Genomic DNA, 13,293 nt, shown 5'->3' on the forward strand with positions numbered 1-13,293 from the left:
AGTAATTTTAGTCCATAAATAGCTTAAGAAGAGATTTGAACAAGCATCTTCTTGTCTTGTAGCTTTTTAAAAGTACATCACTAATGTTCTTAAGAATTTTGATTTCCTGATTGTGCCATGCAGCTGGATTTCCAAAGTCTGTGCTGTTGCTGTAAAGAGAGGGCCGTTGCTCAGGAGCAGAGCACAGGCTTGACAGGCAGAAGGCTCTAGATGCAGTCAGTGGGTTCCTGTTTCTCACAGTGTATCTCAATGTACCAGGAGATTAGTTATGCAGTATTGTTTGTGTGATGCACAGAGATAAGGGGAGGAAGAAGCCTTTTTCTTTTTGAAAAAATATACATCCTTTAAAAGAAATCAAATTTGTTTGTTTTTACTAGGTCTCTTATCTTTTTCTCTGTTGCTTTTGAAAAGAAGAGAAGCCATAAAGATCCCTGTTGGATTTATCATTATAGCTGGTTGGGGGTAAGTTTATGGAGCTTCTTTATTAATGAAAAGTATAGAAATCGACAAGCTCAGTTATACTGTGATTTGTGTTGCCTTTTACGTACTACAGCATCCCAGCAATTCTCGTTGGAATCCTGCTAATAGCTGGTAAACACACTGATGATATCGACTCTGCCTTTTTTTATGGAAATTATCAGGTATGGATATTCTTCTTTCCCCATCTTTTGATAATTGCTTTTGTAGAGGCCAGTTTTTGTGACCCTGTCTGTTGTTTCTCTTATACTCTTGGATGAACTCTTAGATGGGAAAAATAAATGCATGTTTCAAGAAAAAGGGGCATTATGATTACCCAAAACATATCAGCCAAATGTTGTGGAATACTATGAGAACTAGGTTTTCCATGTATTTAACAAAATTCAAGTGGTGGGGAAGGAAGATATGAAAAGAATAGTGAGGATATAAAGCTACCTTTGGAATTGAGAATTGTCAGCTTAACATTAGCTACCACCTCTGATTTATTCTAAGGTGAGCTGCAGCACATGAGCAGAATTCTGTCCATGGTAAATCTGTCTTTCAATACATGATAGAGCTGATCAGATTATTCAGTGGCAGTATATGTCATTAACACACACCAGGGTTTTGTGTATGTATTTCCTTTATACAGTAAATTGATTATAACTTGACTGTGTGATTCACAAGACATAGACATGTTGCCATAAAAATAGCAATATAAATGCCAGTATAAAATGCAACCAAAATAGTCACAGTGGGTTCCAGAGTGAAAGCAATATTTTAACTTTCAAGGGTGTGGATTAAAAAGCAGCTTTTTGCACAGTATCTGAAGGTGGGTGTACAGAAATGCTTAGCCCTGAAGAAGAATCCACAGGAAAGATAACAACACTGGAAACTGCAGGAAATGCAGTTCACTTGTTCGTACAAGATCTGGGTGGTTTCAGTTTTATGGTGGCTTTCCTACCAGACTTTTCCTCTCCTGCAACGCCTATAACCTGTTATTCTTGTGAAAGTGTAACAGATTAGCTATTCAGTTCCCCCACTACTTCCCATTTAGTATATGTGAGGGAGAGAGGAGTGGAAAAGAGTACATTCACACACTTGGATTAGTTGAAGAAAGTGACAGCAAACAAAAACAAACACCACCTACTGGCAACTCTGTTTGTTTATCTGTGGATTACAGTAGTGAAAGATGTGGAATGGTGAAGTGTTCCCACAGATGAATAATACAGAAGTGAGACATACTTCTAACTGTCTGGATCAACTCAGCTTTTTAAATGCTGCAAGCATTGGAGATCAGCCAGGAAAGAAAGGGCATGTGAAGGTGGAACTGTCCCAAAAGAGGAAGTGGTGGAAGCACTTTCACGATCTGCTGGAGTCATGGGGTTAATTCACATAGATATACGTATCACAGTTCTTCTTGTCACTTGTGCTTATGAAGTTGAATGTATTAAAGTGTGTGTGACATTTTATTGGAGAGTACCAACAGTGATGTTTGGTCAGTGGTAGCTCATTTTGTGCCTGTAAGTCACCTTTTGGTGCTATAGACCAGTGGTCCCCAACCTTGGGCCTCCAGATGTTCTTGGACTTCAACTCCCAGAAATCCTGGCCAGCAGAGGTGGTGTTGAAGGCTTCTGGGAGTTGTAGTCCAAGAACATCTGGAGGCCCAAGGTTGGGGACCACTGCTATAGACAATAACATGAGCATGCTTGTGTGACTTGTAGAGGATCAAAAGGATGAGATATGTGTGTTGCACAGAGGATTAAGTTTGCAAAAGTTAAGTTGAAGTTAAATATAATGAACATGTTCCGAAATCTAGCATAGAAGACTGGATAAACAAAAATAGCATTCATTTTGCTCACTGTTGTAGAGATACAGCAATGTTAAACTGTCCTCTTCAGATTGATGAGTCACACACACTTTCAGATGGCAATGGACACATATAACTCTTGTCCCCTTCCTTTCTTCCTTTGTGGCAGATGATTACCACAGCAGTTGTTGTATCCATCAGCATATTGATATCAGGCATTTCACTCATGTGTATGAACAGATCTGGAATGGAGGCCAACTATGAGGTGTTGCATCAGCATTTCCAACACAGTCAAACTGAGGAGCCAGACAGGGAAGTGAATGGACGAAGTAGACCTTTGACCAGTATGTCTGATTTGCCGGCAGACACTTCCTTTGAAAGAGGTACTGTACACAGAAGGGCTGCATAAGTTTTTAGGAGAGAAGGTGTCACACAGTTGTTCATTGTCCACACTATGTGATATTCAGACCTTTGCCAGGCAGAGACATTCTGTTTTTGCTGTCATTTGTCACTGGGGTTTTTTTGCTCCAAGGATGCTGCTACACTTCCAAACTTTCTTCATGGTGTGCTTGCATTGTGTTACTCATCCTTTCCATACGATATGAAGTAGAACTTCTTGCATGAAGATGAAAGATAGGGCTCCTTGCAGTGGTGGCTGAACAGAAGTCTTAAAATGCCTTAAAGCACATTGCTTGGGGAGCTATTAATCCTTCTTCTAGCATTCTTGGACAAAGAGTTTTCTAGTGGCAGCCAAGTCAACATATCTGCTGGAATGAAATGATCTGCACAACCTAATTCACACATGTATGAGATATACGCCTCTTCAGGCAAATGTACACAAATATCTACGTAGATGTAACCCAGCCAGAAATGTATCTACTACAGTATAACTGCACACCCACAGTCAGTTGCTTTCTCTTAAAAGAGCCACGTCTTATCACAATATTCTATACAGTACTAGGTTATAATACTGCTTTATTGTGTTTTTCTATAGAGCACTGCGCATGCCAAAAACAAAATGGAGACTTGTGCTGTTCTGAAGGAGAGCCAGCCTGTAGTTCTAGCATCAATGATAACTGCTCTCTGTCTATTGAGACAGGTAATGTACTACTATAGGCTGGTATATTTATTTGTTTGTTTGTTTGTTTAAAATAATTTTAATCCACCTTTTTCCTTAAAAAGGACCTAAGGCGGCTTGCAACAATTAAAATACAATACTTAAGACGGGTAACAATGAGTATACAATGCTAGAAGGCTCAATGAACACAGTACCCCCCCAAAAAAAACCCCATCAAAACACATTCAATGCAGTAAGGGACAACAGTCTATTTTTAAAAATCCACTTTTGCAGCCATTAATTCATTCATTTAAGCCAGGTTGAAAATAATACTAGATAAGTATTTTAATGTTACCAATTTACATATTTATTATAAAACTTGTGCTACTTTAAAAGTCTTCAGTTTTCTGTTATTCTTGCTTGTTAGCTCCCATCCCCCACTAATCCCATGAACGAGGCACTGGCAATAGAGGACCATGTGTCTGCCTGGCTTGCCTGCTGGACTCAGAGAAAAGAAGAAAAGGCATCAAGTGATAATGGGAGAAGGAATCTCCCCATATTCTAGTACTTAGGGGGTGGGGCTTTGGTTGTGTCTCCCCTCTCTTTCTGTTGCTTATTCTTGGTTTTTGAGAGAAGGTGTGTAGGCATCTGTGACAACCCCAGACCTACTGGGATATGCCACAGTTTCACTAAGCTGCCACCAACCATTCCCTATAAGAAGTCACACAGACCAGGGATGGATTTTTAACAAATAAACGAACAAGGTTTATTAAATAACACACAGGGAAAAATAAAAGGATCAAGTGAATAAGATATAGTAACGTGGCTCAGTCTCATTCATACATGCACACAGTTTGGTTCACACAGAACACTTAACTTGAAGCACAGACCCTGAACCTATCAGTTCTGGCTAACCATACAGACACCTGAACCTATCAGGTTGGTACTGGCTGACACACAGTAGTACCCTGTCTGACACACAGACTCCCACTCAAGCTTCTTCTCTCAGCTTTTCCTCCAGCTTCTCCTAACTTCTCCACACAGGCTTCACATATATATACAGTACAGCCCCTCCTCCTGATGTCCCGCCTTCCACTCCCCATAGGATGGAACTTTCCCTCCAAACCCATGACAGACAGGTAACATCAGTGCTGTATGTAACACCTCCCCTCTTTATAAGTTGTTTTGTAGGGGGAAAGCTAAGGTGCTTTTCACCAAAAAACAACCTGGACCCAAAACATACAAAACAGTCATATAATAACATACAATACCATACTTACTTATACTTACACTCTATTAGGCATTTAAACATTTACCATTAACAATACATCAAGTTACCTTTATTCATACAAACCAACATGTTTAATAAACAGACACATTTGACTTTTTGTCATCAAAATATATACATAGTCCATGTTTCTTTCGCCGTCTTCATTCTTCGGGTCTTCTTGACAAGGCGTCAGCAACACAGTTCACTGACCCTCTGACCACCTTCACTTCAAAGTCATAGTCTTGCAGGTTTAAAGCCCACCTCATAAGTTTACTATTGTGGGTTTTCATTGTCTTTAACCATTGCAGTGGTGAATGGTCAGTGCACAGAATAAAATGTCTTCCCCAGATGTAAGGCTTGGCCTTCTGGATCGCGTAGACTATGGCCAGGCACTCCTTTTCCACGGTTGCCAAATGTCTCTCACCTTTCTGGAGTTTCCTACTCAGGTAGGACACTGGATGCTGGTCACCATTCTCATCCTCCTGGCAAAGAACTGCTCCTACCCCGCTGTTAGACGCATCGGTGTAGATGATGAACTCCCGGTCGAAGTCTGGAGCACGCAGCACTGGATAGTTGATGAGCGCCTCCTTCAACCTCCGGAACGCCTCCTCACAGTCGCTGGTCCACGGGATGTGGTCATCAGCCTTCTTCCTCGTCAGATCGGTCAGCGGAGCCGCAATCTCGCTAAACCTCGGGATGAACTTTTTGTAGTAGCCCACCAACCCAAGAAATGATTTGACTTTTTTCTTGGTGTTGGGTCTGGGCCAATCACGAACTGCTTCTATCTTGGCCTCTAGGGGTTTTATCACTCCTCCCCCTACTATGTGACCCAAGTATTTTATTTCTGGGCTACCCAGCTGCAGTTTGTTCTCTTTACAGGGCCTAGGCCAAAGCACTCCCTCCCCTGGGTTAAAGTGCCTCTCCCTGCCTTCCTGGTCATTCCAAGCTTTCTTTCTGACCTTTTGAGCTGGCAGGGTCTCTGCTGCTAGCTCTAGGTTTCTCTTTAGGTCATTCCTCAAGGTGCCTATGTATGTCACAACGTCTTGTGGGTCATCCTGGGCGATCTGCTCCCAATTTTGTTTGATCAAATCAAGGGGCCCTTTCACCCTTCTCCCAAATAAAAGTTCAAACGGACTGAACCCGGTACTGGCTTGTGGCACTGATCGATAAGCAAACAAAAGGGATTGCAGCTTCTGGTCCCAATTGTTTGGATTCTCTGCCAAGTAAGCCCTAATCATGCGCATTAGAGTCCCATTGAACTTCTCAGTTAACCCATTACTTTCAGGGTGATAGGCAGTGGTTTCCTTGTGCTTAATTCCACAGATTTGCCATAACCGTTTCATGAGCTTCGATGTGAACGATGCGCCCAAATCTGTGATTATTTCTGAGGCAAATCCCATCCTGGACATATACCCCACCAAGGCATCTGCCACTGTGTTAGTTTCAATGTTAGTCAAGGGAATGGCTTCAGGGTACCTCGTGGCATGGTCCACAATGGTGAGAATGAACCTGTTCCCCCTCTTTGTGGCCTTGGGCAAAGGTCCCACAATATCCACCCCTATGCATTTGAACGGAGTGTCAATCACAGGCAAAGGGCACAACTTTGCTTTGGTCCTGTCGCGGCTATTCCCCTGCCTTTGACACACATCACATTGTTTACAGAACTCCCTGATCTGCTTCCCTATGTCAGGCCAGTAAAAATTCTGTGTGATTCTCTGCTGTGTTTTGTTCACCCCTAAGTGCGCAGCAAACATGTCAGAGTGCCCCCTTTGTAAGATCATGGGGCGATACTTTTCAGGTACCACTATCTGACTCCTGATCCCATCTCCCCCTTTTGAGATATTCCTCAGGGTCTCTCTATATAAAATCCCCTTTTTCTCACAAAATCTCACTGGGGTCTCAGGTGTTAGCTGGGCGTCTGTCACCTGTTCAAAACACTTTTGGAGAGTGGCGTCTGCCTTTTGCTCTTGGCCAAATCGGCTGTCTGTGGTTAAGGTTTCCACCACAGCTTCTGAACTCCCCTCTGCTTCCGTCTCTGGCTCATCATTACCCCCCTGAACTGTCCCTGTGGTGGCTTGTGAACGTGTAATCACTAGCACCCGTTTCACATGTTCAGCCAGGTCATTTCCCACGAGCACGGCTGCTGGCAGAGTCGATGAAATCGCTAGCCGCCAAACTCCCCTCCAGCCTTGAAAGTTCACAGGTACCTCTGCTACTGGCAGTGAGATCACCTGCCCCTCAATCCCTGCCACCTTCATGCTCTCATTTGGGATTATATATTCCCTAGGAATAATATCTGGATGGCACAGGGTCACCTGGGAACAAGTGTCCCTCAACCCCCGATACTGATGGTCAAGTATTCCTACGTCCACCCCTGCTGTTTCAAACAACTGAGAATCTGTTCTCACGAGCAATCAGCGCTTGACCTCCACAAGAGGACCATTTTCCTCAGCCTGATCAGCAGATGTAACTGTTCCAGATTGAGTAGCCATGGCAACAGGCTCCCTCAGTGACAAGGAGCTTTGCTCTTTCTGGACATAGAACACAGCTTTTGGCTTGGTTCCACTCGAATCCTGAGGCACAATTCCTTTTAGCTGCTTTAATTTCTCACACTCTGAGATTAGATGGCCCTTTCCCTGACAGAAATAACATTTTCTGGGGTATTTTGAGTCTTTCTCATCCTGTTTTGGTTTTCCCTCCAAAATCTGAGGTCTTGGTTTCATGTCTGAGGGCTTCCCTTCACCATGGGTCCCTCCCCCTTGCTGGCTTTTCCCTGGTCCCTGAGAGTACTTGCTGTAGGTTTCTTTAGGTTTCCCCATCGATTTCCCCTCACCCAAGGGCTTTCTTATTTGGGAAATAAAATCTGCGATCTCGGCGGCTTCTGCCACAGATTTCGGTTTCCTTTCCCTCACCTGGAATTTCAGTTCCCCATGCAGGACTGAATAGAACTGTTCCAGCGCTATCAAGTCTTTGAGCTGCTGAAAGGTCTCTGTCCCCTCCTGAGATAGCCATTTCTCTAGCAGCCTCACCAATTGGGCCCCCACTTGGGTAAAAGTCTGCTCTGGTTTCTTGGTGATTGACCTGAATCTTTGCCTCAGCTGTTCCGCATTTATCCCATGTCTGGCAAACACCAGTTTTTTAAACTCTGCAAAATCTTTCATCAGTTCCTCTGGCATCTCTGCATAGACTTCTGCAAGGCTGCCACTGATTAAAGATCGCATGATGGTCATCTTCTCAGTTTCCCTTACTGAGAAGTCCACAAACGCTCTTTCCACTAGGGAAAAGAACACTTCAGGACAATCTCCCTTGTGGTACACAGGGAATTTCTTCAGGTCAGCTTTAGACAATTGGCCTCCCTCAGAATCCCTATTGTTATTATTGTTCTGGTTCATCAGTTCCAATTTTCTCAACTCAAACGCTATTCGTTCTTTTTCCAGAGCAATTTTCTCTCTCTCCCTCTCCATTCTTTCTTCTCTTTCCATTTTCTCTATTTCAAATTGCCTTTGTTTCTCTCTTTCCCTTTGCTCCATTTCAAATTGCCTTTCCCTTTCCTCCCTTCTTTCTCTCTCTAATCTTTCCTCCATTTCCCTCACCCTCAGTTCATGCTGTTGGGCTAGGAGTATTTTTCTGAGCTCTGGGTTCTGTTCTGTGCTGTCACCCTGCACTGAGCCAAATTCATCCTCAGACCCTTGGTCAACCTGGGGGTCTTTCACTTCACCCATTTCTGCCATTTGGCTTCGAGTCAAGGGCATAATTCCCCCCCCCCAGAACAGGCTGCTTTCACAAGTCAAGCCTCAAAATAAAGCGACCACTTTTTTTTTCTTTTGCCTCAGAACCAGCTTTCTATAGATTACTGCTGTTCTTCAGCACTAACTTGCAACAGTTGCGAGCCAGAGTCTACCCCCCTCTGCTAGGCCTCGCAGCAGGCAGGCTAAATCACTTCTACGTTACAGTTTTGCCTCAGCTTTTTTCCCGCCAAAACAGGCTGCCTCAGAGCTCCCTAATCTAGTCTTCCCAGTTGGCACGTTCTTCCACTAGCGCACCTCCCCGTGAGGTACACCTAGAAGATTACCTACGCGCCCTCAAATTGTCCCTGACTAGACCCCCCTTGCTCTGGGCACACTTGCCAAGGCTTTGCTGTACCACTGGACAACTGGACCAGTCGTATCCCACACGCTGGACACCAATCAATGTGACAACCCCAGACCTACTGGGATATGCCACAGTTTCACTAAGCTGCCACCAACCATTCCCTATAAGAAGTCACACAGACCAGGGATGGATTTTTAACAAATAAACGAACAAGGTTTATTAAATAACACACAGGGAAAAATAAAAGGATCAAGTGAATAAGATATAGTAACGTGGCTCAGTCTCATTCATACATGCACACAGTTTGGTTCACACAGAACACTTAACTTGAAGCACAGACCCTGAACCTATCAGTTCTGGCTAACCATACAGACACCTGAACCTATCAGGTTGGTACTGGCTGACACACAGTAGTACCCTGTCTGACACACAGACTCCCACTCAAGCTTCTTCTCTCAGCTTTTCCTCCAGCTTCTCCTAACTTCTCCACACAGGCTTCACATATATATACAGTACAGCCCCTCCTCCTGATGTCCCGCCTTCCACTCCCCATAGGATGGAACTTTCCCTCCAAACCCATGACAGACAGGTAACATCAGTGCTGGACTCAGAGAAAAGAAGAAAAGGCATCAAGTGATAATGGGAGAAGGAATCTCCCCATATTCTAGTACTTAGGGGGTGGGGCTTTGGTTGTGTCTCCCCTCTCTTTCTGTTGCTTATTCTTGGTTTTTGAGAGAAGGTGTGTAGGCATCCTTCAGTCTCGAGAGACTATGGTATCGTGCTCTGTATGGAGGTCTTGGAACAGTGTCTTGTGTGGCTGAGAAGGCCAATTCGAGAGTGACAATCCCTTCCACACTGGAGACAAATCCAATCTGTCCCCTGTCCAGCTCCCTGGTTTTGCTTGTTTCGGGACTGCCTCTTTGCCTCGGTCTGCTGTACAAGTGTCTCTTCAAATTGGGAGAGGCCATGATGCACCGCCTGCCTCCAGGCTGAACGCTCAGACGTCAAGGTTTCCCATCTGTTGAGGTCCATTCCTAAGGCCTTCAGATCCCGCTTGCAGATGTCCTTGTAACGCAGCTGTGGTCTCCCTCGGGGGCGGCTTCCCTTCACTAATTCTCCATACAGGAGATCTTTTAGGCGTATGCAATATATTGTTCTTCTGCGTGGTCTTCTGTGAATGCACACAATAAGGGTTAAATCAGCGCCTGCGCTGGTCTCCTCAGAACATTCGAGAGCTCTGTAAAAGAAACATTGTTAGAATGACCTACACTGCGCATGCTCCGCCCACCCAACGCTCAGTTCCATTTCTCCGCCGTGCGAAGTGGTTCTTCTCGGCTGAGCTCTTGGTTTACTGACTATTCGGCTGGTTTTTTTGTACGGTTTTCTCGACCTTGGATTGTTTCGGACTTCCCTTTTGCCTACCGTTCTGGTTTTGTCGTCTCGGACTTCTCCGCGCTTCGCGCAGTGAGTTTTTCCGTTTCCCGCCTTTTCTCTGCCGGCCGTTACCCACCCGGGGCCTATGCCTCCACCACCATCTGGGCCCTTTGGTCGCTGTGTCGTGTGCTCTGCTAAGATCCCCTTCCAGGACGGCCACGACACCTGCCTTTTCTGTTTAGGGGAATCCCACTCTCCCCAAAATTGCACTCATTGTCAGGCATTCACTAAGGCGGCTCTCAAGGCGCGGCAACAGAGACTAAAGCTCCATCTCTGGAATTCTGCCTTGTCGGCTTCAACTCCGGCTGCTATGGAGCTGCCGGCTTCTTCCTCTACCTCCCTTTCCGAAGGCCCTCCATCCCAACCCCCTGCTGCAAGCTCTGCGGATGTGCCTATGTCAAAGCCCCCTAAGAAGGCTTCTGGGCCAAAACGAGCAGCCGCTTCTAAAATGACTGATCCATTGTCTAAAGCGGGAAAGAAGGATAAGGGGAAGGGAGCAGCTAAACCTAAGGATCCAACCCCGCAATCCGCTGCTATGGCTACGAGGGCCCACTCTCCCCTCATTGAAGATTCCTTGAGGGACAAGAACTCTGTGTCGGGGGTACCTTCCCCCCCGCGTTCTCGTCAAACTGAACCGCTGTTACCCCTTGGCATATCGTCACCAACGCCAAGCCAGCTTGTGCAAGCTACCACAAGCTTGGGTTTAGCCCCACTCAGCCCTGTATCCACCGGGCGGGCCTCCTCGGTTCAGTCTACGTCTCCGGTGCCTTCCCGACAGCCTTCCTCGCCGAGCAACAGGCTGGGAAAGAAGAAGCACCGTTCTCGGGATCGAGATCGATCGCCCCGTAGAGGCAGCAAGGGACGGCACCGGCGCTCTCGACGTCGGTACAGTTTGACCTCTGAGGATTCTTCCTCCTCCGAGTCGACGCATAGACGTCGAAAACATCGCCGTCGACGTCGTTCCCCATCGTCGTCGACCTCGACGTCGTCGGATCGTCATCGCCGTCGACGTCGAGTCAAGTATGTTTATTTATCCTCTGCATCTTCTTCATCGACACCGAGAAGGCATCGACGTCGACGCCACAGAAAGATTGGGTCACAACCTCAGCAACCAGGGCAAGCTCAACCTGCTGGACCCGTCCAAGCTATTCCTGTGACGTCAGTGCCCCCACCTACACCACACCTGGGGACTACACTCCCTGTTGCTACCCAGTCATCGGGTAAGAAGAGACATCATGAGTCATCGTCGGAGGGCGAAACCCCCTTTTTCCCCCAATCTTCCGACTCCGATTCTGAACCCCCCCCCACAGCCACAGCCTCACGACTTACCAGTTGGGGAAACTGTTGGGTCCGATACAGGGGACCCGCATGAACCTTCACCATCTGAAGACTTTTCGTCTTATGCCCAGATGCTATCTAGACTAGCCAAGTCTTTGAAACTCCAGGTTGACGAACCAACGCCTCCGGAGGAGGATCTTTTCTTCGGAGATGCTGCCAAAGGGAGATCCCCTCCTCCTAGTCTCCCCTTTTTACCAGCTCTTCTGAAAATTATTCAAGAATACTGGGAACGCCCCTCGGCCGCTATACCTTTACCTAGGCGTACGGAAAACATGTACAAAATCTATGGGGACAACGCAAAGTTTTTATTGAAGCATCCTATTCCCAATTCTCTCATAGTGGAAACCAGTTGTTCTAGACCATCTGGCAGAGCCCATGTCATTCCAACCAATAAAGAGGGCAAGAAACTGGAAATAATTGGTAGAAGACTTTATTCACTTATAACGTTTATACTCCGTCTGGACAATTATCAAACGGCTCTTGGAGCCTACCATAAACAACTGTGGCTTAAGATCCTTCCCGGTCTAAAGTTGATTCCGGAGGAACATCGCCAAGCCTTTCTCAACATTTATGAGGAAGCACAGACTGTCTCTAAGCACCAGAGGAGCGCGACAAGGCATTCCGTTGAAGCAGCTGCTAGAATTCTCGTCACAGCCATTACTTTGCGCAGACACGCTTGGCTGCGTGCGGCTAATATTCTCGACGATGTCAAGACCAAAGTGGAAGACTTGCCATTCGACGTCTCTGGTCTCTTCAGTCAGAACACCGACAGTCATCTGGAAGATTTACATAAAGCTAAGAAAACCGCTAAATCTTACTACATCCAAACGCAGCCTAGGTTTAGCAGGTATCAGTGGAAGAGGTCTCCACCACGTTATAACCAACACCCACAGCATTTTCGGCACTTTAAAGGTCAAGCTCAATCAAGGCCGTCTCAACCTCCTTCCGCAGCACCTACTTACCGTTCTCAACAGCCATCACAGAGGCGACAGTCCTACAAACCCCCCGCTAAGAAACATAAACAGTATCTTTGACTCGGACACAAGACTTCAACCATATTTTCAAAACTGGTCCGTTGTAACAAACGATTCCTGGGTTCTCAACATCGTCTCTTCAGGTTATCGTCTAGAGTTTCTCGAATATCCCCCTTTAGGTCAGGCACGGTATACCTCATCCGATCCTGTCCTAGAAGAGGAAGTTCAAACTCTTTTGCAGAAAGGTGCCATTCAAAGGGTACCAAAAAGGGACTTAGCAAACGGTTTTTACTCAAGATATTTTGCAGTCACCAAGAAAGGAGGGGGCATAAGGCCCATCTTAGATCTAAGAAAACTAAATACTTACCTCCGCCCACGCCGGTTTCGGATGATAACCTTGGACTCCATCATTCATCTTCTGCAAAAGAAAAATTGGTTTGTTCTCATAGATTTAAAGGACGCTTATTTTCATATAACGATTCACAAAGACCATCGCAAATTCCTCAGATTCATCTTCCAAGACAACATCTATCAGTTCCTTGCTCTACCGTTCGGGCTAGCGACGGCGCCTCGCACGTTTACGAAGTGCATGGCGCCAGTGGCAGCTTACCTCAGGTTGAATGGTGTTCATGTTTTTCCGTATATCGACGATTGGTTAGTGGTCTCACGGTCCAGACACAGAGCACTCAGGGACACACAGTTTATACTTCACCTTCTCGACAATCTGGGCCTCAAGGTCAATTTCAAGAAGTCTCGTCTGCGCCCATCCAAGGTGGTACATTACATTGGTGCCACACTGAATGCCCGCGAGGGCAGGATTTTCCTCCCAACGGACAGGATACTCAAGCTCCACAGAGCAATA

The 13,293-nt window shown here is 45.9% G+C and overlaps 1 protein-coding gene across 8 annotated transcripts in view; it reads left to right on the forward strand.

Moving 5' to 3' along the window:
• The window catches only part of GPR155 (G protein-coupled receptor 155), a 48,585-nt gene that overhangs the window by 25,209 nt on the left and 10,083 nt on the right, over nt 1-13,293 (forward strand). For 6 of the 8 annotated variants that reach the window (XM_020805143.3, XM_020805146.3, XM_020805142.3 and 3 more), the window contains exons 8-11: nt 378-462; nt 554-641; nt 2,436-2,649; nt 3,261-3,365. In XM_020805143.3, the coding sequence (XP_020660802.3) occupies nt 378-462; nt 554-641; nt 2,436-2,649; nt 3,261-3,365 (492 nt within the window). The remainder of the gene's footprint in view (nt 1-377; nt 463-553; nt 642-2,435; nt 2,650-3,260; nt 3,366-13,293) is intronic. The other 2 variants (XM_078394097.1, XM_072980318.2) reach the window with 1 other exon arrangement.

Source organism: Pogona vitticeps, chromosome 1 (genome assembly GCF_051106095.1).
Source record: "Pogona vitticeps strain Pit_001003342236 chromosome 1, PviZW2.1, whole genome shotgun sequence".
Lineage (NCBI taxonomy): Eukaryota > Metazoa > Chordata > Lepidosauria > Squamata > Agamidae > Pogona > Pogona vitticeps.